This window comes from Aotus nancymaae, unplaced genomic scaffold (genome assembly GCF_030222135.1).
Source record: "Aotus nancymaae isolate 86718 unplaced genomic scaffold, 86718_ANA_hifiasm-v0.15.2.pri h1tg000007l, whole genome shotgun sequence".
Taxonomy (NCBI): domain Eukaryota; kingdom Metazoa; phylum Chordata; class Mammalia; order Primates; family Aotidae; genus Aotus; species Aotus nancymaae.
Window position 1 is genome coordinate 14,610,172 of NW_026988418.1, and position 21,078 is coordinate 14,631,249.

The window sequence follows — 21,078 nt, forward strand, 5'->3', positions numbered from 1 at the left end:
GATCAGTAATGAACTTTGCACTGGAATTGAAAGGAACTGTGCTAATCCAAGCAGAAAGGCACTTTCTGACCTTGGAAGGGCTGCATCTGAGAATAGGCATGAGAAGTTCCGGTTTGCTGCTTGGGTTTCAGAATCCAGACACCTCTCATTTATTACTGAATTAATGTGATGATGCTAAAGACACTGAGAAGGCACTGTTAGGCTTTAAATTTGAAGCAAATGTGGAAAAGACTGTTGACTCCCATCGTCTTAGAAGAAACGAACTTGGGAGTAACTCCAGAGGAAAGGGTCTGGATTAGATTCCCCTGAATGGTTCTAGTACTCAGTGCACTGGGGCTTTCTTAAAACCTCTTGGTGCCATTCTTCACTTGGGAATCTCCCACCTGGACCTCAGCCAAATTGAGTTGGTGTTGGCTTTTTAGGATCCTGGCTTTGATGTCAGGTCGTGGCTTTCTGCTGTGAATGAAGATAACTGTCATGGAAACACTCCCATTCTGGCTCAAGAGATAAGAAATAGGGCAACCTGCCAACCCATGGGAGAGCAGAGGCCCAGCACACTGCTAGAAGCCACTCTGCCAGTCTGAGGGCCTCTGACCAGTGAGAGGCTGAGGTAGACTTTCTGTTGCCAAGGGCCTGTTCAGATCATGTTACGCAGTTCTACATCCCTAACAACTGAATTCGAATGTGAGGCACAGGATTTAGATGGTCTCTAAATGAGGATTACTTGCTCTCTGGGTGTTCTGGCTACTGTAGAGCCCCTAAGGAACTTTATTGTTTCGGGTTGAATTGCTTAGGGATGCAAGGCTTTGGCAGAAATGTAGGGAGGTGTGTCTGTTGCCTTATTTTGCAAATGAAAACCCATAAACAAACTGTAGAGGGCAGGAAAGAGCCTTAACCTAGTCCAAACTGCTAATTTTTAGAGGATCTGTGACTTTCCCAAGGGTACTCTGAAAATCAGTCGCAAAGTCAGGACTAGAATTCAGGTCTCCTTATTTCCAGGCTCAAACTCTCTACCTGATCAGCAGCCTCTCCAAGGCAGATGTGCTGGGAACGTCTGCACTATTAGAGAACCAGTGACCACAATTACTCAAATAAGGCATTGAGAGCCTATGACAGAATTTTCACTTTCTAAGGCCTTTGCATAAGGATATGGTGATGTTAGAAACCTGATGTTTTCATTGTCCTTCACATACATTTTTCTTTGAGAGATTATCTCAGAATTTGCAGCGGGGATACAGGAGGCAAAACCCACTGATTTATCTTATCAAGGCAGCAGAGGTAAAAGTGACATAGGATTAATTAATGAAGCCCAGCAAGAAATCAACAACAGCAAATGTTGACGAGGAAATCATCTTGACAAAATTTTAAAATGAAAGCACCAAAAATGAATGTTGAGATAAAGGTTTTTTTGTAAACTGCATTTTTCCAAAGTGTATGTGTGGTCCTGTGACCAGTGCTGCTTTAATACAGCAGCAGGCAGCATTCCAGCAGGTGGGAGCCACGCAGGCCCGCCCTCCTGCAGCCTGTCTCTACCTGCTCCCCTTTATCCCCTCACCCTGTCCTGTCCAGGGGCCTAGAAGCAGGTTGGTCTCCCAGCATCCAGGCTTTGGAGAAAAGATAGCTTGCAAAGGGATTGCTGTCTATGGAGGACATTATTTTGTTTCGTCCTAACAAAATGATATTTTTTTCATAGTGTTTCTACTCCGACAATACCCATTGCAAAAGATGATCTTGGATGAGGGTTTTTTGCTTTGTTTTGTTTTTCCTAATGAGAATATATTTTGCCTAAAATCCGTGACTTCATTTAATACCACCCATAGGAGGCTGGTCGACTGGATCTTAATATATTAACCGAGCCCCTTGGCAGATACTCATGTTTTTTAAATATAGCAATGCTGTAAGACTGGAAAATTTAACTGGTTCTTCTCTTGTGGAAATTGCATTCATGCATTTGGGGAGTAACGTATTCACAGATGAATATTTTTACTGTGTGCATGATTTTCCCTACAGGGAAATGGTTAGGTTGAAATGTGCTGACATTAGAAAGTGAAGGGTATTACAATGATGTGAATCTCTTACTGAATTCAACCTTGAAGTGCAAATCCATGAGCTTTTTAACCCTGAGCAGTTGCTACCAAGCTAGCTTTGAAATTGACTGCTTTTGGTCAAAATACACTCTTCAGCTAATGCTTTCTTCCAGCTGGATGTCTTCCTGCCTGCCCTGTGTCGTAAAATGGGTGTCCCTTACTGCATTATCAAGGGGAGGCAAGACTGGGACGTCTAGTCCACAGGAAGACCTGTGCTGCTGGTTGCCTTCACACAGGTTAACTTGGAAGACGAAGGCACTTTGGCTAAGCTGGTGGAAGCTATCAGGACCAATTACAACAGATACGATGAGATCTGCCGTCACTGGGGAAGCAATGTCCTGGGTCCCAAGTCTGTGGCTCGCATCGCCAAGCTCGATAAGGCAAAGGCTAAAGAACTTGACACTAAACTGGGTTAAATGTACACTTTTTTTCTTTAAAATAATACAAATTTTCCTTCCAAAAAAAAAAAAGTGAAGGGTAAAACCTGGTGTTGGTCATTGAAGCTGAGTTCTCACTTCAACGGTCCCAGAGATTGCAAATTCAGATGCTTTTAGAAAGGTAACAGAAGTGTTTAAAGTAGCTTTGACTTAGTTCTGGCTGATTGTTGCCTTGTGGGAATGAGGCTTAGTGTTGCCAGATTTTTTTTTTTTTTTTAATTACAGGCCAGGAAACAGATTCATTTGTGAAATCTCCCCATTTGTGAATGCTGGTAACTTATTCAAAAAGTTTAAAACATGTGTGGTCTAAATAAAACATACATAGGCCATGTGGCTTCTGATCAAGACTTTCTGCCTGGCCTAAGGATTCAAGCAACACATATTTTATTGAAATATGTGTTGCATGATCCCTTAAGGGCATACATTTTATCACTGTAATATCTCTTTTCTCTTAACTGAAGAATCTAATACATACACAACAGGTCAAGAATAACAGTTCTAAGAAAACTGCTGTCAGTAAGTAAATGACTTACTGGAGTGAAGTACAGAAGACTTTTATGTTTCATAAATTAGTCCCAGTGGTTTCAGTCTGACATACAGCAAAGATACAGACTGGCTTCTGAGAACCTCCTCCTTCCCCTCAACTTCCTGCCTTTGGCACAGAAAAGGCCACACAGCTCTTCCATCAAGCCCTGGTATTTCCTACTGGTGGAGACTGGTTTTTCTACAGAAAAGCTCAGATTTTATCTCACTAAAAAGATGTGCTGATTTTTAAATTGGAAATTTACAAAAGGAGTGAAATGAAGTGTGAGTAGTAAGGTAGAGGGTGTCTGTGTGCATCCTCATGCCCAGCCCCAGAAGCATTAAAACGTGAGGCTTAGCCTCTCCCAGGCATTTCTCAGGTCCTCTGAAGGCCCTTCAGTCACACAAGCTGAGAACTTGCTGAATTTGAAAAGCAGTTTGCCCTTTGGCATCATATAAAGAGATTTACCTCCAGATCATAATGGGTGAAAACGAAGACTTGCAGGTGGTTGGTTGGTGTTGGTTTTTAAAGCCAACTGTGATCCCATCCATATATTTCTAAGGAAAATGTAAACTGTTCATACATTCTCTTAAACATCACAGTGAAAAGCAAGTACCCGTATGTGTGATAGGGCAGGCAGAGGGCTCTACCTGCTCTGCCCTTGGCCACACTGGTGAAAATGCCAGCTTGGCTTCTGCACAGATACCCATGTCATGCCATCCAACTGGGGTGCCAGTGGACCCCAAAGGCAGGGCAGGGCAGGGCAGGGGGAGGGGATCTTTTGAAACGTTTCCAGGAGCTCTGCCCAGCTGCCTCTGTTTGTCTTCCAGCCCGGAACTGCTGCACAAAGCTACAAGGACACTGATGAGACCATGGATCTGCAGCTGTTCTCTAGGGAAGACTTGGCTTGGAGTGTGGCTGCCTGGATTCGAAAATGTGTCCTCGACTCCATGGAGTAATTCTTGTAGTTTTGCCTGGAATTGAGCAGAGAATCAGACACATGAGGCTGCCTCCTCTCAGAGATGCTTTTTCTCCTGTTTGAGCTGTGTGAGCCCCGCTAGCCAAGGAAGAATTGTAGAGAAATTCCCGTCTGTGTCCAGAGAGAGTTGAGCCCTGCCCAATGGGAGAATTAACCAGAAGGATTTGTGGCCCCTTACCCCTGGTATCATGCCCACTGGAACCACTCTTGGTCCTCCTGGGTTCATAAGCTTGAAGGGGTGGTTTTAGGGAATAGACCCCGACCCTGGAAGGCAGGAGGTATGAGTCTTCACACAGCCAGCTGCAGCTGGCTTCTGGTGTGACCCTGGGAACTTACTTCCTGCCTCTGGGAGTCTAACTGCCCATTCATACATTGAGAAAGATGCCTTCCTATGACAGTGAGAGCTGGATTCTGAGGGACACAGTCCGTCCTCTAGACTGCCAGGCTGCCCTCGCTAGCAATTCACTCACTGCTGCCTGGGCAACTCTGCCCCCAGCCAGCTTCTGAGCTGAGTTCAGAGGGAGCAAAGGACAGATCGAGGTTACCCAAGCCTTACTTTGCAGATTCCAAGAGTTTGATGGCCTCTTCATTTCTGCCTTGCTCCATAAACAGCAGGGCCAGCTCCAGCAGGGCATTTGGGATCAAGTAGTGGTCATATTTAATCTTCTTTTCACTGTAGAACAGAGGACATGGCTCAGTTCCTCCTCCTGAGCCTTTCCCAAACTGCATGTGAGGATTTCCTAACCTCAAGTCCAATTCTGGGAGGTTCCCACTCTCAAGCCCTAGAAAGGCTGGGATCCACGGCAAAGGCTTCCCATCCTGTACACTGGGCTCCAGGTCCTGACAACCTATGGCTCCTGTCATGTCCTTAGTCCACCGCCACCTAAGTCCCAACCTCCCATTCTCCAGAATGAATGGTTTATTAAACTGGAAAGTCTCCTGTCTCTGACCTGCTCCCTCTGACCTGACCTCCATGCTGCTCCGGAGATGTCCTTTTAAACCCAAAGTCTTCCTTGCCTGGTACCCTTTCTGGCTCTCTTCTTTGGGATACAATTTAGCCTTGTGAACAAAACATCCAGGCCCTTCTCAGTCTATCCCTCCTTATTTCATGTTCAATCCTTTCTATGATTTCACCCAGGCAGGTAAAGACCTCATTGCCATCAGCCCAGCCTCAGGCGTCTTTCCTGTGTCCATGCACTGGTGCGTGCTGTACCTACTCCACTTTGAACCTGTCCTCCCTTGCTTTCTCTGCCTGACGAACTTCCCACTTTAAACGTCAGCCTTGGAAGGCCTTTCCTGGTATCTCCCATTATGTTTAGGTCCCTCCTTGGGGCACCTGCTGTCCTCTGTGCTTTCCTCTAGCATGGCCCTGACAAACCTTTGTTGGGTTGCCTACAGCTTGCCATTTGTCACATTGCCCTCCCCGAGGGCAAGGACAGAGTCGCTGAATTACAAACTCCAGGGGACACTGTTCACTCGAAACAACATGGGTGGGCTCCTGTAGTCAGGCAATTTGGTGGCACTGGGAGGCTAGGTCTCAGTTATCTGTACAAGTCCCGGCACAAGTCCTGGCACAGAGTGGACACTAGTCTAGTACCTGTGTAGTGAGTAGGGGTTGGCTAGGGTCAGTCACTGCAGTGGGCATGAGGATGGAGACCTCTTTGAAAATTCTACCCAGGAGACTCAGACCCAGCAGGAGGAGCTGAAGAGGCATTTACCTGGCAGAGATGCTTCTAAAATTCTCCTCGGCCTCCTGGACACGGCCTAGGTATTTCAGACACAGGCCTTTCAACAATTTCACCAAGCACTCGTCATCCACTGAGTACTCGTTCTCTGAAAATAGGGATGTGAGGGAAAAAGACAGGCTTGTTTATTTCTGCAGCAGTTACTTACGGAGCCCCCTACTCTGTGCTAGGCCCAGGGGATGCAGGTAAATCAGACATGGTCCCTGTTCTGGGGAGGGGAGGCTCACATCTGAGAAGGAAAGACAGATACTGACAATGACAATACAGAGAGGTCAGGACTGAAGGAAGCCCCATGGCTATGGGAGCCTAGAGGCTTTGACCCTACCAGGGGGACAAGGGACAGCTGCTTGGAGGAGCTCAGTCTACAGAGATGAAGGAGAGTTCCCAGGGTAGGGAAAGGAGGAAGGAGATTTTTGGCAGAGGGAACCTTCAGCTGTAGACCTGACCTAGCCTGGGAGGCTCAAGGGCCTGTGGGAAGTTACCTGGACCTTTCTCCAGCATCTCTTCAGCCTTGGTGATAATCTCAAGTATCCCATCCGTGAGTTTCGGCTGCTTCCCAATCACAGCGTAGCCATTCCAGATGTACATCATTTCCTGAAGGCAAGAGGGCAAGTCAGTCCTAGGTTTCTTCCCTAATGGGGCCTCAGTTTTCCCATCTACAAAATGGGCAGTTCAGATCAGAGGTCCACTAAAGGCCTTCTAGCTCTAATCTTCGATGACAGGTCTTGGTCAGACTGTGAAGCTGTGGGTCAGATGGGATTATGGGGGCCTTATCGTTGATTTATTACTGAGATCTCACCTTACCCCAGTGAGGGTGTAAGATGGACCAATGTCCATACTGTGCTGCTCATAACTGCTGGAGTTTTCCAGCTACTTTTCTGCTCATGCCCTCCCTGAGTGCTATTATGTTCTCTCTCCCAAACTCTCTGAGGCCAAACTCTTTCTGTCCTTTGAGGACTAGGCCACACTCCACACACGCACTTCAGGATAACGGAATTTAAGGATGTGTCACCTTCTCTCCTACTCTTATTCTCCCAATGCAACGGGCTAAATAATGACATTCACATTCCATTTCCTTTAGAACTAAGTTACCATAATGAGACTCTTAAAATACATCTGATTCCTTTTTCTTTCTTAGATTCTTTTTTTTTAATTAAAAAAAAAATGTAGGGGGCCAGGTGCAGTGGCTCACACCTGTAATCCCAGCACTTTGGGAGGCCAAGGTGAGCAGATCACATGAAGTCAGGAGTTCGAGACCAGCCTGGCCAACATGATGAAACCCCATCTCTACTAAAAATACAAAAATTATTTGGGAGGCCAAGACAGGTGGATCACTTGAGGTCAGGAGTTCAAGACCAGCCTGACCAAAATGAAGAAACCCCATCTCTACTAAAAATACAAAATTAGCCAGCATGGTGGCACATGCATGTAATCCCAGCTACTCAGGAGGCTGAGAGAGGAGGATCGCTTGAACCTGGGAGGTGGAGTTTGTGGTGAGCCCAGATCGCGCCATTGCACTCCAGCCAGGGCAACAAGAGTGAAACTCCATCTCAAAATAAATAAATAAATAAATATAAATATAAATACAAAAATTAGCTAGGAGTGGTGGCACACACCTGTAATCCCAGTTACTCAGGAGGCTGAGACAGGAGAATCGCTTGAATCCAGGAGGCAGAGGTTGCAGTGAGCCCAGATGGCACCACTGCACTCCAGCCTAGGTGACAAAAAGACACTCCATCCCCCTCCAAAAAAAACCCACAAAATCTTGGGGCCAGGCATGGTGGCTCATGCCTGTAACCCTAGCACTTTGGGAGGCTGAGGCAGGTGAATCATGATCACTTGAGCTTAGGAGTTTGAGACCAGTCTGGGCAACATAGTGAAACCCTGTCTCTACCAAAAAAAAAAAAAAAATTAGCCAGGCATGGTGGTGCAAGTCTGGGGTCCCAGTTCTTTGGGAGGCTGAGGTGGGAGGATCGCTGGAGCCCAAGAAATCTAGGCTGCAGTGAGCTATGATCACCCCACTGCGTTCCACGCTGGGTGACAAGAGTGAGACTTGTCTAGAAGAAAAAAAAAAATTCCTTTTCTTTTCACCTTGTCTTTGTCAGGCTACTGGTTCCTTTTTGTTGGTTTGTTTTTGCCTCGACTGCCAGGAAGCTTAGAATACTAAATTAGGCTGAACGCAGTGGCTCATGCCTGCAATCCCAGCACTTTGGGAGGCTGAATTGAGAGGATCTCTTAAGCCCAGGAGTTCAACACCAGCTTGGGCAACACAGTGAGATACCGTCTCTACGAAAAAATAAAAATAGTAGCTGAGCATGGTGGTACACCCTGTAATCAGGAGGCTGAAATGAGAAGATCCTTTGAGCCCAGGAGTTTGAGGCTGCGGTGAGCTATGATAGCACCATTGCACTCCAGCCTGGATGATAGAGTGAGACCTCACCTCTAAAATAAATATTTAAAAATAAACAAAATAATAAGAATACTAAATTAAACTTTCATGCATAGTCGCTGTATTTAGCATTTCTTAAATTATTAAACCAGGTAAAGGATGTGAAAACACTTTGTAGTCAGAAAGTTCTAGAAAGACATTATTGTTGTGGTTCTTGTTATTATGTTCTAGGAAGGGAATTTCAGTTTAGACCAGTATTTATCAAATTGTTCTGTGGTCCCAAGATGGCAAATGTTTCATTTCATTTTATTTCATTTTGATCTCACTTTGTCACCCAGGCTGGAGCACAGTGGCACTGTCACAGCTCACTGCAGCCTTGACCTCCTGGGCTCAAGCAATCCTCCTACCTCAGCCTCCCAAGGAGCTGAGATTACAGATACATGACACCATGCCCCACTCATTTTTGAATTTTTTGTAAAGATGGAGTTTTGCCACATTGGCCAGGCTGGTCTTGAACTCCTGGTCTCAAGTGATCCATCTACCTTAGCCTCCCAAAGTTCTGGGATTACAGGCATGAGCCACTATACCTGGCCAGCAAATGTTTCATTTTAAAAAAGGATTCTCCCCTGCCCCCAAAATAAATACAAATACAAATCAAAAATGATTATGTGGCCAAATACATTAGAGAATAACCATATCTTTAAGCTTCTTTTAAGATGAATACATAAAGACTCCAAGAAAGTCTATAGTATATAAACTGTGTTCAGGCCAGTCTTTCCCAAATGTATTTAATTGCAGAAATCATTTAATGCATAAACAGTATTTTGCAGATTACAGTTTGGGAAATTCTCGCCTAAGTTTTTGGTATAGTTGCTTCTCTGGCCCTTCCTACAATATCCTCCTGCTCTATTTGATAGTAATAGCTTTACTGTGTATTTTAAACTACAAATTTTTTTTTTTTTGGGGACGGAGTCTCACTCTGTTGCCCTGGCTGGAGTACAGTGGCGCGATCTTGGCTTACTGTAATCTCCGCTGCCCGGGTTAAAAGGATTCTCCTGCCTCAGCCTCCCAAGTAGCTGGGATTACAGGCACCTGCCACCACACCAGGCTAATTTTTGTAGTTTTAGTAGAGACAGGGTTTCACCATCTTGGCCAGGCTGGTCTTGAACTCCTGACCTCGTGATCCACCTGCCTCGGCCTCCCATAGTGCTGGGATTACAGGCGTGAGCCACCACATCCGGCCAACTACAAAATATTTTTAAACTTTAGAAATGCTCAGGTTGTAAGTGCTAAAACAAACTATAAATATTAACCTTTTCAATTTATACAGTGTTTAACACATTTTCCTTGTTGATGTTCATCACTGCTCTGTGAAATGGGAAAGGAGGCTGGTGTGGTGGCTCATGCCTGTGATCCAAGCACTTTGGGAGGCTGAGGTGGGTGGATCTCCTGAGGTCAGGAGTTTGAGACCAGCCTGACCAACGTGAAGAAACCCCGTCTCTAAAAAAAATACAAAAAAATTAGCTGGGCATGGTGGCGGGTGCCTGTAATCCCAGCTACTACTCAGGAGGCTGAAGCAGGAGAATTGCTTAACCCGGGAGGTGGAGGTTGTGGTGAGCCAAGATCATGCCACTGCACTCAGGCCTGGGTGATAGAGTGAGAGTCCGTTTCAAAAAAAAAAAAAAGAAAGAAAGAAATGGGAAAGGAATCTATTATTATATTCATTTTACATAAGGGGAAGAGGGAACAGACCTAAAGCTACTCAGCTAATGAACAGTACAGCCAGGACCAGAAAAAGATCTCTCAAGCAGGCTTCCTTCTACCTTTCCGGCTCCCTCACTACTTGAATATCAAGGACTCTTACCAAGCTGGAACTTGATCTGACACCTGCTCAAATCATGCATAGAATTAGCATCACAACCATGGCTCAGAATACGGGCTGTGGGCCCAGACCTCTGAGTTCAAATTCTGACTCCAACTCACCAGCTGTGTGACCTTGGCAAGTTATTTGATCTTCCTACTGATTTATCAGGCCTTATTACCCCCATCTATAAAATGGAGACACCAGCAGCGCCTACTCAGAGGGGTGATGTGAGACTCAAATGAGGCAATAGGCAATGGGTGTGGGCAGCCTTGAATAGAGCAAGTGCTTGGTAACAATGTAGGCTATTATGTGAGTTTAGAGTTGCATATAATGTGAAAAGGTTGGTCGAGTGAGGGGGATGGTGAAAACAATTATAATCATTGCGACAAGACTGGAGCAGACAGGCTGGGAACACAGGCAGCCGGGGGATGCTCTGCCCGGGGCGCAGGGACATGGGGCTGTCTGTCTAGGAGGGCGGCCCTCTCTGCCTCTCGATATCTGCAGGCTGCCTGCCTGCCTGTCTCTCCACCCCCAGCCCCAGTGGACCATCACTTTCTAAGGGGCAGGGGCTGGGCCAGACTCATCTGAGCACCTCCTGCCAGGTCCCAGGTGAATTGTGAAACCCTCCTCAGGCCCCTGAGGCATGAAGGTCTTTCTCCTCATCCACGTCCCCCTGGCTGTGGCTTTCAACGAATCCCCACAATCCTATACCCGGAGGGCAGCACCAGTCCAGACCTCCTACCCACCAGAGCAGGCACTGGCAGCGAGATGGGGTTGGAGGAGAGGTAGCGCCGGGACTTCCGGATGGCAAACTTCTCTGTGGGTAGAGATTTCCCAGCAATCTTGAGCTTCAGGCCTGGCACAGCTCTGCAAAAGAGATGGGGAGGGTGGGAGAGGATGAGAAAGAGCAGGAAAGGGTGGAGGGTCTCCAGCCTACCCAGCCACGCTTGGCCCCTCTCTGGGCCTCAGTTTCCCCATCTGTATGATGACAGTGTTGGACTCCAAAGGGCCTTCTAGGTCTGAAACAGCCTAGAGCTATGGTCTTATTTTAGAGACCCTGCCCCAAGACCTGGCCACTTCCTATGGCTGGACAAGGGGCTCCTCCCCGCCAGCTGGCAGAGGTGAGAGTGTGCCAAACACCCCTGTACTGGCCCTGCCTCCTAGTTGTCTCCTCCACTCCCAGGACCCATTTCTGGGCACGGCCCAAGAGAAGTCTAATCCCAATTTCACAGGAGAGACCAACACCCAGAGAAAGAGTGGGACCTACCCAAGACTGAACAGCTCAAACCCTTAATTAACTCTTGCCTCTCAAGTTCTGGCCTTCTCAGCTATTTCCAAGGGCAGAGAAAAATGTGGTATGCAGCCAGGCACACCTCCACATCTGGGGCCTCACCCACGCAGCTCCATCCCACCCTCCTGTTTCTGCCACAGTCACTGGGTGTGGCTGTAACCTCAGGCCAGAGCCATTTAGGCTCAGGAAACAGCTGGATGTGGGTGTGAGGTTCCCACATCCACAAACTCTTTGCTTATTCACTGTAAAACCTCTCCGAGCCTCAAATTCCTCACCTCTAAAATGGAGGTAATGACACCTGCCCTCCTGGGTGCTCTGGAAGAGTCATCTGAGAGGGGGACATGGAGTCTGCTGTAGCAGCAGACACTCTGGAAGTGATAAATGCCCTACTACTGTGACACCAGTAGTGTAGGAGGCTCATATTATACCCACTTCCAGGTCTGCAAATTGGGGTCAACCTCACCACGACTGGTGGAAGGCGCTAAGCTCCATCCTTCACCTGCCAAGGCTGAGCTCTGCTCTAAAGATGCTTCACAGGAAGCAAACACGGTGATACAGGTAAGAATGAAAACAGCCAACACTTAGTGGGCAGCTTCTAGGCTCCCAGTTCTCTGCCAGGCTCTTTACATTTATTATCTAGTTGATTTGCAAAACAGTGCTGCGAGGTGGAAGTTGTTATTCCCATTTTGCAGATGCTGAAGTTGTCCAAGGTGACACAGCTAAGAACAAGCAGAGGCTAGGTTTACTCCTGTTTGTTCGATTCTGACTGTCAGCTCTCAGCTGTGCTTCTCTGAGTGTCTCAGGTTAACTCAGCAGAGTGAAGGACCTTCCCTCCCTGGACCTTGGTGGCCACATCTGTCCTACTGCCCAGATGAAAGAGACTCAGAGAGAGATGATGTTGACAAAACCACTTTTGTGAAAGAAAGGCTCTGAAGAAATTCAGAGGGCTCCAACCAGCAGCAGCAGCAGCATGGGGTGGCGATGGGAGGACACGCAGGTGGAGCGGTCCTGGGGTGGGGACAGGGAGCCTCCCCCCTCCCCGTTGCCCATAGTTCAGGGTGGCCTGGTGGTCTGCCCATAGCGGAGGCCTACACGGTGGGAGCATGATGGTGGGACCCACCTAAATAATTCCACTTCGTCGTCCCCAAACGGCTTGTAGTCCTCCTTCCCAAACATGCTGAGGTAGGCGGCCTTCATGTAGATGTAGGTGGCCTGTTTGAGACAGAGCAAGAGCCAGGTGTGAGCAGCCCTCCCTCCAGCCCCAGCCCCAGCCTGGCTAGAATCCGCAGGTGGACCTCAAGTGGCCCAGCACAGGGGTTCAAGTTGTCTCCAAGCCCCAGGGGAGAAATGGAGGTGAGAAGCTGAAGCATCTTGAAGACCTGAATCCAGGACAACCCATGTCAAATCAGCCACCCTCTTCTCCACTTGAAGCAGTGACAAGAAGAACCCATGCAGCTAGTAATGGGCAGGACAGGCAGAGACACAAGGACAGGGGCGCACTTGAGGCTTCCGGGAAGCAACAGCTTCAGAGAGGGCCCCTGAAGGACCATGGGGAAATTCCCTGAAGCCAGAGAAAGGGCCTTCCAGCCACGGGGAAGAGCCTGAGCAAAGCCAGGAGGCAGCAGGATGTATGTGGATTGTCAACAGGAGGATGAAGCACGGGCTGTGAAAAGAGGCCTGAACCAGAACCGTGAGCAGGGTCTGGGGCCGGCTCAGCTCGGGCCACCCTGGTAGAACTGCCTCGCTGGTGTGCCAGGCACTTTACATCCAGCACCTCGCTTGATCCCAAAGCCAATGCCAGAAAGGAGTCTGTACCCCACTTCTGCTTCCTGGGACCCTGGCCAGAGTTACTGGGGCAGAACTGGGAGTCGACCCCAGGACCTTGGCCACTAGATGCACAGCCAGCCCTGACGGGGAAACCGTGGTCCTGCAAGAGACCCCCTACTCGACCCCGAGTCCTCCCTGCAGGCCACGCCCCCCAGAAGTCCCGAGACAGGAGCCTGGCTCTGTGCTGCCATCCAGCGGCCAAGCCCCGAACCACAGCTCCTGCCTCCTGGCTAAGAAAGAAAGGGTGGAGGAGGAAAGGGCGCGGAACATCCGGGTGTCCAGCCTAGGCAGGCGGAAAGCGGCCTCCACCTGGCAGCCCCACCCATGCCGGGACCTCGGTCCGCCCTTTACTCCGTGAGGCAAAGCTGATCCTTCCGCCTTTCACGGCGGAAGGAGTCTCCCTCCCTGGAACCTGTTCCCTGTCCCATCTTTTTTTTTTTTTTTTTTTTTTTTGAGACGGTCTTGCTCTGTCGCCCAGGCTGGAGTGCAGTGGCACAATCTCGGCTCACTGCAACTTCCGCCTCCCGGGTTCAAGAGATTCTTGTGCCTCAGCTTCCTGAGTAGCTGGGACTACAGGCGTGCACCACCACACCAGGCTAATTTTTGTGTTTTTTAGTAGAGAAGGGGTTTCACTATGTTGGCCAGGCTGGTCTCGAACTCCTGGACCTCAAGCTATCCACCTTCCTCAGACTCCCACAGTGCTGGGATTACAGGCAGAGCCACGGCACCCAGCCCCGGTCCCATCTTTTACCTCCAGAGTCGCCCCTCCTCTTCCTCTCCCCTGCCCCTGACATGGAGGCACTAAGTCCCAGTGACTTTACCTCCAGTCTCACTCTTGGATCCCGCTGGCCTTGCCCTACGGCTCTCATCGCACTGCCACCAACTCTACACCGTCTCCCTGTTCCAGGCTACCCGGATGTCTTTCTGCTGTCCTGGTGCACACTGTCTCCTGTCTCCCACCTCTCACTCCTGTCCCCCATAGGCCGTTTCGAACACCGACACCACTCTAACCTTTTTAAGTCAGATCATGTCAGTCCCTTCTGGAAATCTGTTTATATCCCGTCACACTCAGGAGACATCTACTGTTTCTCCAGCACCTGCAGCACTCCAGCCATGCCACGGCCTCAGGGCTGTCCCAGGACACAGCAAACACACTCCTGCTCTGCATAGCTCCCTCTGACCCAACGGCCTGCCTTGTGACTGCAAAGTGCTGCTCCTGAGCTCCATTCTGCTGTCCTCTGAGACACGCCTCCCCCGACCTCCCCTTACAACAGAGCCCGCCCCCCTCACTCCCTGCACCCGGCCCCACTTGTTCTTCACTGGACTTACTGGAACTGGCAGCATGTTATACTGCACATCTGTGTGGTTGTTGTCTCTCCCCACTAGGACGTGAGCCTTGAGAGGGAGTCTTTTCCTGCTCACTTTTGTATTTCCTGGCCTAGGACAGGGCCTGGCAAGTGGGGGTGGGCTAAAAGCCCAAAGCAGCTGCTAGTGGGCTTTCTAAAGTACCCATCTAAGCCACAAGCCTGCCAGGGCTCCCCCACTGCTAGATAAAGCCCAAACAGCCACCCACGTCCTCCAGGACATGCCCTAAACTTTCTTTTTCTGGTTCATCTTCTGCCATTTCCTCCCCTACACTCCTTAAACTCACCCCAGGCCTCTGCCTGTGCTGTTCCTCGGCCTGGGACGCCATTGTCCCTTCTCCACCAGGCTCATTCCTGCAAGAGCCTTCCCCACAACAGACGGCTCACCCTCACCACAGCAGCAGGGTTAGGATGGAGGCTGTGACTTGGAGTCGTAGCTCTCCAGGGATGTACGGGGGCCACGCTGGGGGAAAAGAGCAGCTGTCTCCCTGATCCAGGCCCCCTGCTCTCCTGCTGTGCAAACTTAACCCCGGGGCACAGAGCCCCTCCTCAGTGCCCTGGCTTCTGAGGGGTTGCCGCCCTCTCGGCTTGGGGTGTCCTCTTACTTCCTCCACTCTGCCTCCCTAAGTCCTTCCTCTCCTTGAGCCACCACAGAGGTCTCTCCTCAGAAGCCTTCCTGTCCTCTTGGGTTGCCCAGGGCTGCCTTTAGCTCCTTGGGGTTTCCCCACCCCAGCCCTGAGCACACCACTGTCACCGCCTTGTTTCCGGCCATCTCAGCCTCCAGGCTGCCAGCAGTGGGGGAAACGCAAAGGCCTCCACAGGGCTGACCTCGGAGGATCCCAGCAGAGAGGGATGCTGCGCAGAGATGGTGGTGCCTATGGCAATGGCCAGAGGCCCAGGCCCCAGGACTGGAAGTTGGTGGACTCTGTGGTGGCTAAGTTCTGAAGATTACGAATGCGTGGGGCCCCAGAACTCAGAGTGTTACAACCCCAACTTTTCACAGGAAGTCCTTGTTAGCAGAGTGTTGCAGAGAGAGCAGGACTGGCCACCCCAAAGTCACACAGCAGGCGGGGGACTGAGCCAGACTTCCTGACAGCTGAGTGCCCTGGCCTGCCTTCTGTTCCTCACAGCAGCTGTGTGCCCCCTCCAGGTCTCCCCCTCCCCATGAAGTTAGACCCAGCTGCCCAACCTCACTCTACAGGAAGACTTTGAGAGTCACTTTCAGTTAAAAAAGGTTTCCCAACGACCAGAATCCCAGCACTTCAGGAGGCAGAGGTGGGAAGATTGCTTGGGCCCAGGAGTTCAAGACCAGCCTGACCAACATAGCAAGACCCTGTCTCTAAAAAAAGAAAAAAGGTTCCCTGAGGCTTTGTTCTTGTTGGGAATGGGAGGTGATAGAGGGGATGCAGAGGCCATGGAAGCTGGGCCTGAGGAAGCGCCAACAGCAGGGTGGGCTGAGGGCGGGCCCCGCCTCCTCAGGAGGACTCCAGGAGCAATGGAGAAGCAGAGGCCTCTGAGTCACACAGGACTGTCCTCAAATCCAGTGTCTGTCACCAACAGCCACATCGGCGGGAATGTCACAGTCCTCTCTTAGCCTCAGTGGCCCTCATGTGCCCAGTGCAGATAACTGCTCCTCACTGGGTGTGGTGTGGAGGACATGACAGGTGCCAGACACACAGTGAGAACTCAGTAGAAGCCTGCTCCCTCCCTCAGCCCCACTTACCCCAAACCCAGAGAATTCTCCTTCAGGTTGTCCCCAGGCAGGGCTACTGAAAAGAGACCTTCATGTAGAGGAGGGGGAGGGACCAGATGCAAATGACAGGTCTCCTAACAGGTGCCAGTGTGGGTCCGTTCTAATGGCTGCCTAGAGCTTTGCAGGGAAGGCATCTAAGGTCACAGCCAGGCTCATGGCAGAGGATTGATTAGCAATGTCTGCTATGGGGGATGAAGCCATGAAGACACATGTGTTGTGTATTTACAAATAATGGATTAGACGCTTGCTGAGCTAGATGGTTCTAAGACTCTTGGTTCCAATTTCACACTATTATTACTATGATGACACAAGCTAATAGTTATTTCAATACTTACATTGGTAAATTTCATCTTTGGTGGGCGGGCATCTGTTTGGTTTTGTTTTGCCTACATGGTATCTCGTTAATCCCCTCCCCCAACTATTTCTGGGTACATTTCCTTCTGTGAAACCACCCCTCTCCTACTCTCAGCCCATGAGGAATCTTCCCACCCCTCTGTTCCAGGCATTGACATGTGATTTAAGTCAGACCAGTGAGGCTCAACTGTGGGACTCTGGTTGAAACCAAGGGGAGGATGTGAGTAGAAGCAGCCCATGGCCACCTTGCCTGTCACATGGAGAGAACCTTCCTGCAAAGATGTCATAGAAGAGAGCATAGCAACAGATGGAAAGACCAAGCCAGATGACATAATTTGATTTCCTGGATCCAGCCCTACCTGAAGTCGGATGTGCCAAGAATTTTCAGTAATATGAGCCTTTTGTGTTTTAGACCTGCATAGTCCAATATGGTGGCCACAAGCCCCACATGGATATTTAAATTTAACATTTAATTGATTAAAATTAAATAAAACTTAAAACATTCAGTTTCTCAATTGCACATTTCACGTGCTCAGTGTGTACATGTGGCTGGTGACTACCATATCTGGGCAGTGCAGAAGTAGAACATTTCTACCATAGAGACAGTTCCGTCGGACAGAGGGAGCCATGTTTCTGTCCTGTGTGACTAGAAATCTCAACTAACACATTGTGGTTCAGAAGTTTCTCTTGTGGTCTTTAGTTCCTTCCAACCCTGAGTCGTATTAGAATTTATGGTTATACTTAGATTCCAGCTGAGACATCTGTGTTCAGTCAGGGATTTGGCCCGTGGTCCGGAGGCGCCCGGTCAGCCTTGGTCACCCAACGCCCCTAACACGTGGCATCAGCCCACCTTGGACCAGCAGTTCTCCTTGCTGAGCAGGTCGGCGTAGAAGTAGGACATCTTCCACTGGCCCTTGTAGGTGAAGCACCACATCAGCTCCCAGTAGCACATGTGGTGGAACTGCTTCCAGTGCTGCTGGGCCTCACAGCACTCCTCGAAACGCCGGATGGCCTGCGGGCACCTGCTGGTCAGCCTGATGGGTGACCACCCAGCCCCACTCCGCCCTGCCCTCTGCATCCTCCACACCTCCCAACGTCACAGCCACCACAGCCAACTGGGCCTCCTCCAGGGCATGGTGGTCCAGCCCTGTGCTAGGCACAGGCAGGGGCTGGGGAGCCAGGAGATCTGGCCTCTAGTCCTGGTTCTACCTCCTAAGTCTTATATGACCTTGGGCCCAAATACAGCCCCTGCCTGGAACTCTGGTTTTTAGTAACAAAATAAAAGAGCAGGACAGAGCTGTAATGGAGGGGAGACAGTAGACTCCAGCCTAATCACCATGCCCTGAACACATGGCCTTTCTACCCCAGCCTCCCTCCAGCGCTTCCCTCCACGGGAATGCTGCAGTCCTCTATCTCCCTCACCACAAATGCCTCCTTCTCCCTCACGTCTTCCCAGGCTGCTCTGTCAGAAGGGCCTCTCCCGCCCCTGCTCTCTGGTTGGTTCACTCTTGGGGATCCCCTTTCAGTCTGTCCTGTCCCTGACTATGTCATGTGTGCCTGACTTACTGCTGGCCTGGAAGACCCCAAGGGATGCCTAGCCCCGGCCTGGACCCCCATCACTCACTGCGTCAATGTTGCCTTTAATGACTTCAATCCGCCCTGAAAAGAACAGGAAGATGGCGCCCTGCAATGACACACATGTGGGTCTGTGTGCATCTGTGTGCGTTTGTGGGCTGGAGGTACCGGGCAGCACGTGGGGCTCACCTTAGGGTACCGGTTCAGGTAGGGCTTCAAAAGCTTCTCAGCCTCCTCTATGTTGACGTTCCCGGTACCTGGAGGTGGTGGTGGTGGGGGAGACACAGAATGTGTTACCACCCCTGGCTCTTGTCATCCTGCCAGCAACCCAGCAGGGGCTTCCCGGGGTCTCCCCGTTTCCCTCTGTGAAATGGGGATGATAATTTCCCTGTCCCTAGGGTGACGTGAGGGTTAAGTAAGGCAGTGCAGATATTGCCCCCAGCACTTCACAGAGCTCAATAACCAGGAGCCCGCGCCCACCAAGGCTATGACCAGAACCATGAGACGCTGTACACTGCATCTTCACACCCTCCACAAGGAGGGCACAACCACCCCCATTTCACAGATGAGAAAACTGAGGCTGGAACCCCGTCACACTGTGAGGCAGTGGGCGTCAGCAGGCCAGTCCCCGGGACAGTTGATGTGGCTCTGTGTTTCTGGTTTCAGCACCCCTATCTCTAGCCCCAGGGGTGTGAGCAGGCTCTGCAGCCCCTCACTCTCCTGCCTCTTTGCCCTTGGAGACGACTAAACCCCAGGGCCCCAGGGCCCCCTGTGCAGGAGTGCCTACCGAGCACGAAGGTGAGGAAGGTGTGGTAGCACAGCAGGAGCATGACACACAGCACAGCGCGGAAGCTGTGGCCCGACGCACCCTCCTCCAGCTGCAGCAGCCCGTAGTCCTGGGGGGACAGGAGGGTGGGTGAGGCTCCCAGAGAGGGCAGAGGGCTGGGAGGTGGTTGGCCAGCTGTGAGGACAATGCTGCCAGCACAGGGGCGGGAGAGCACTGGAACCCTGGAGGTCGGGTCAGCTGTGTGCCCCTGAGTAAGGGGCTGCCCCCTCAGTGCCCCAGTGCGTTCCTGGGGAAAGGGGCTACGGCTGCCAAGGCCAGGACAAAGGCTTGACGGGTCTCAGGTGTCCCCTGCCTTCTCCACAGCCTCTTCCCCACCCTCCCTGTAGTCATGGGTGCCCTGCAATGGGTGCTGAGGGCCCAAGCAGCCCAGGTCTGGTTAGGAGCAGGAGACAGGAAGGCAGATGATCCCAGCCATGGGCTCAGGTGGGGCCATGGGAAAGCTTCCTGTGGGAGAAGCCTCCAGAGCCTGGCTGGGGAGGGGCTGGGGCAGACCCCGCCTTGTTTCCTTGCCTGCAGTCTCTACCCCTCTGTCTGTCCTCCAGAGCATTCTTGCTCTTTCTAAAACACAAATCTCACCTGCATCACTCCTGCGTCCAACCCTCTGTGGTTCCCCTGCCTTTGAGATAAAGATGAAGCCCAGGCTGGCACAGCAGATCCCCCAACCCGCCTGGCCAGGCCATACTGCCTCACCTCTGGACCCTCCCTTCACCATCCTGAAATCCTACTCATGACCCACAGGCTCTCTTAAGGAGGAAAACTGAAAGTGACCTTCACAGCCTCTAGACAATCTTTTCCAAGGCTCGGGCAGCAGATGGCAGCTAAGATTTTAGGGCTCCACAGGCAGGCGCCAGGAAACACTGAGTCACAGTGAAGGTTTTCCCTTCTCAGTTCTCTTTCTATCCTTTGATGGTGCCCAGGAGAAAGCCCAGTCCTTTGCTCGTGGGGTGCAGACTCTCTCACCCTAAGCCCCCTTTCTCAGAAAGAGGCAGCCCTGGCTGAGCCCGGGCCTGCCACACAGTAGCTGGGCCCGCAAAAGACGGCTGGGCCCTCATGGAATTTATTTTTGTGATTATGTTCTTATCATGCCAAAGAATATGGAGGTTTCTATAGAGATGTTTCCTTTAAATCAAGTTCAGTAAAAGTTGTGAGTCACTTGAGAAAATATATAAATTATAATAGAGAGGTCTGTGGGTGTGGCAAATATCAGGAAGGGCCAGTGCATGTCTGAGAAACATTTATCTGGTCCATAAAAATGTCCTTATTTTACTATAAAGATGCTCAGAGGAAGGAGGGACTTGCTCAGAGTCACAGAGAACAGGGGATGAGGCTAGACTGGCCCAGAGCTCCTAAATTCCAGGCCAGTGCTCCTTCTACCACACCAGGCCTCCTCCACCAGGAAGCCCTCCCTGATCTGCTGCCTTCAACCCGGGGCTGGTACTCAGGTTCTTGCCCTCAGTAAAGCCTCTGGGTGCTTGAGTTCTCTGGTTCCTCCTCAAGGTTTGATGCCCAGTAGGGCTTCCCTCAGACATCTGCTGGATCAAGTGGTAGCACCAGAAAAAATTGTTCTTGGAGGAAGGACTTGCTCAAAGTTTTGAAGTGAGGCAGTATCTGAGGGGAGAGGGACCAGCCCCTGACACCTGTCAGGCTCAGAGAATGTGTGACCCTGGGTCACTGCATGGAGCTGCCCTTCACACCCATCCCCACCCAGAGCCTCTGCACCCTGGGAGGGCGAGGTAGGGATCACCAGCCCCATTCGCCCAAAGAGAAGACTGAGGCCCAGGGAGTTCCGGGCTTTGTCCAGGGCCACACAATGAGAGGGGATGAGCCAGGATGGACACCTAGGCCCTGCAGCCTGTCAGCCCCACCCTGTCCAGTCCAGCCCCACTTCTGGGGCTGAGCAGGTCAGGGGTGCTAGAAGGCAGGTGGTTACCTTGTTTCCTGAAAACCCCACAAACTCCAGCAGCCTCAGGATCCTAGTAGGAAGCATGGACAGTGTCTGCAAGAAAGGAGGCAGTCAAGCATGTGAAAGTACCCCAGAGGAGG

General features: G+C 50.7%; 1 protein-coding gene, 1 long non-coding RNA gene and 1 other non-coding gene across 11 annotated transcripts in view; 2 read left to right on the plus strand and 1 right to left on the minus strand.

The window, feature by feature from the left end:
- Nucleotides 1-2,056: 2,056 nt before the first annotated feature.
- LOC135273491 (small nucleolar RNA SNORD36) lies at nucleotides 2,057-2,129 on the plus strand. Its single transcript, XR_010341281.1, has one exon. It is a non-coding gene; the product is annotated as a small nucleolar RNA SNORD36 (small nucleolar RNA).
- Nucleotides 2,130-3,007: 878 nt separating this feature from the next.
- TTC39A (tetratricopeptide repeat domain 39A) overlaps nucleotides 3,008-21,078 on the minus strand; it is a 43,301-nt gene continuing 25,230 nt past the window's right edge. For 5 of the 9 annotated variants that reach the window (XM_021673300.2, XM_064372330.1, XM_064372332.1 and 2 more), the window contains 11 exons: nucleotides 20,966-21,031; nucleotides 18,976-19,084; nucleotides 18,378-18,445; nucleotides 18,238-18,297; nucleotides 17,464-17,625; nucleotides 12,436-12,527; nucleotides 10,771-10,891; nucleotides 6,254-6,365; nucleotides 5,745-5,859; nucleotides 4,583-4,699; nucleotides 3,008-4,021 (listed from right to left, as the gene is read on the minus strand). In XM_021673300.2, coding sequence (XP_021528975.1) covers nucleotides 3,898-4,021; nucleotides 4,583-4,699; nucleotides 5,745-5,859; nucleotides 6,254-6,365; nucleotides 10,771-10,891; nucleotides 12,436-12,527; nucleotides 17,464-17,625; nucleotides 18,238-18,297; nucleotides 18,378-18,445; nucleotides 18,976-19,084; nucleotides 20,966-21,031 — 1,146 coding nt within the window. In that variant the 3' untranslated portion in view covers nucleotides 3,008-3,897. The other 4 variants (XM_012434758.3, XM_012434755.2, XM_012434756.2 and 1 more) reach the window with 4 other exon arrangements.
- Nucleotides 11,501-17,113, plus strand: LOC105705105 (uncharacterized). Its single transcript, XR_001104601.1, has 2 exons — nucleotides 11,501-11,873; nucleotides 16,762-17,113. It is a non-coding gene; the product is annotated as an uncharacterized LOC105705105 (long non-coding RNA).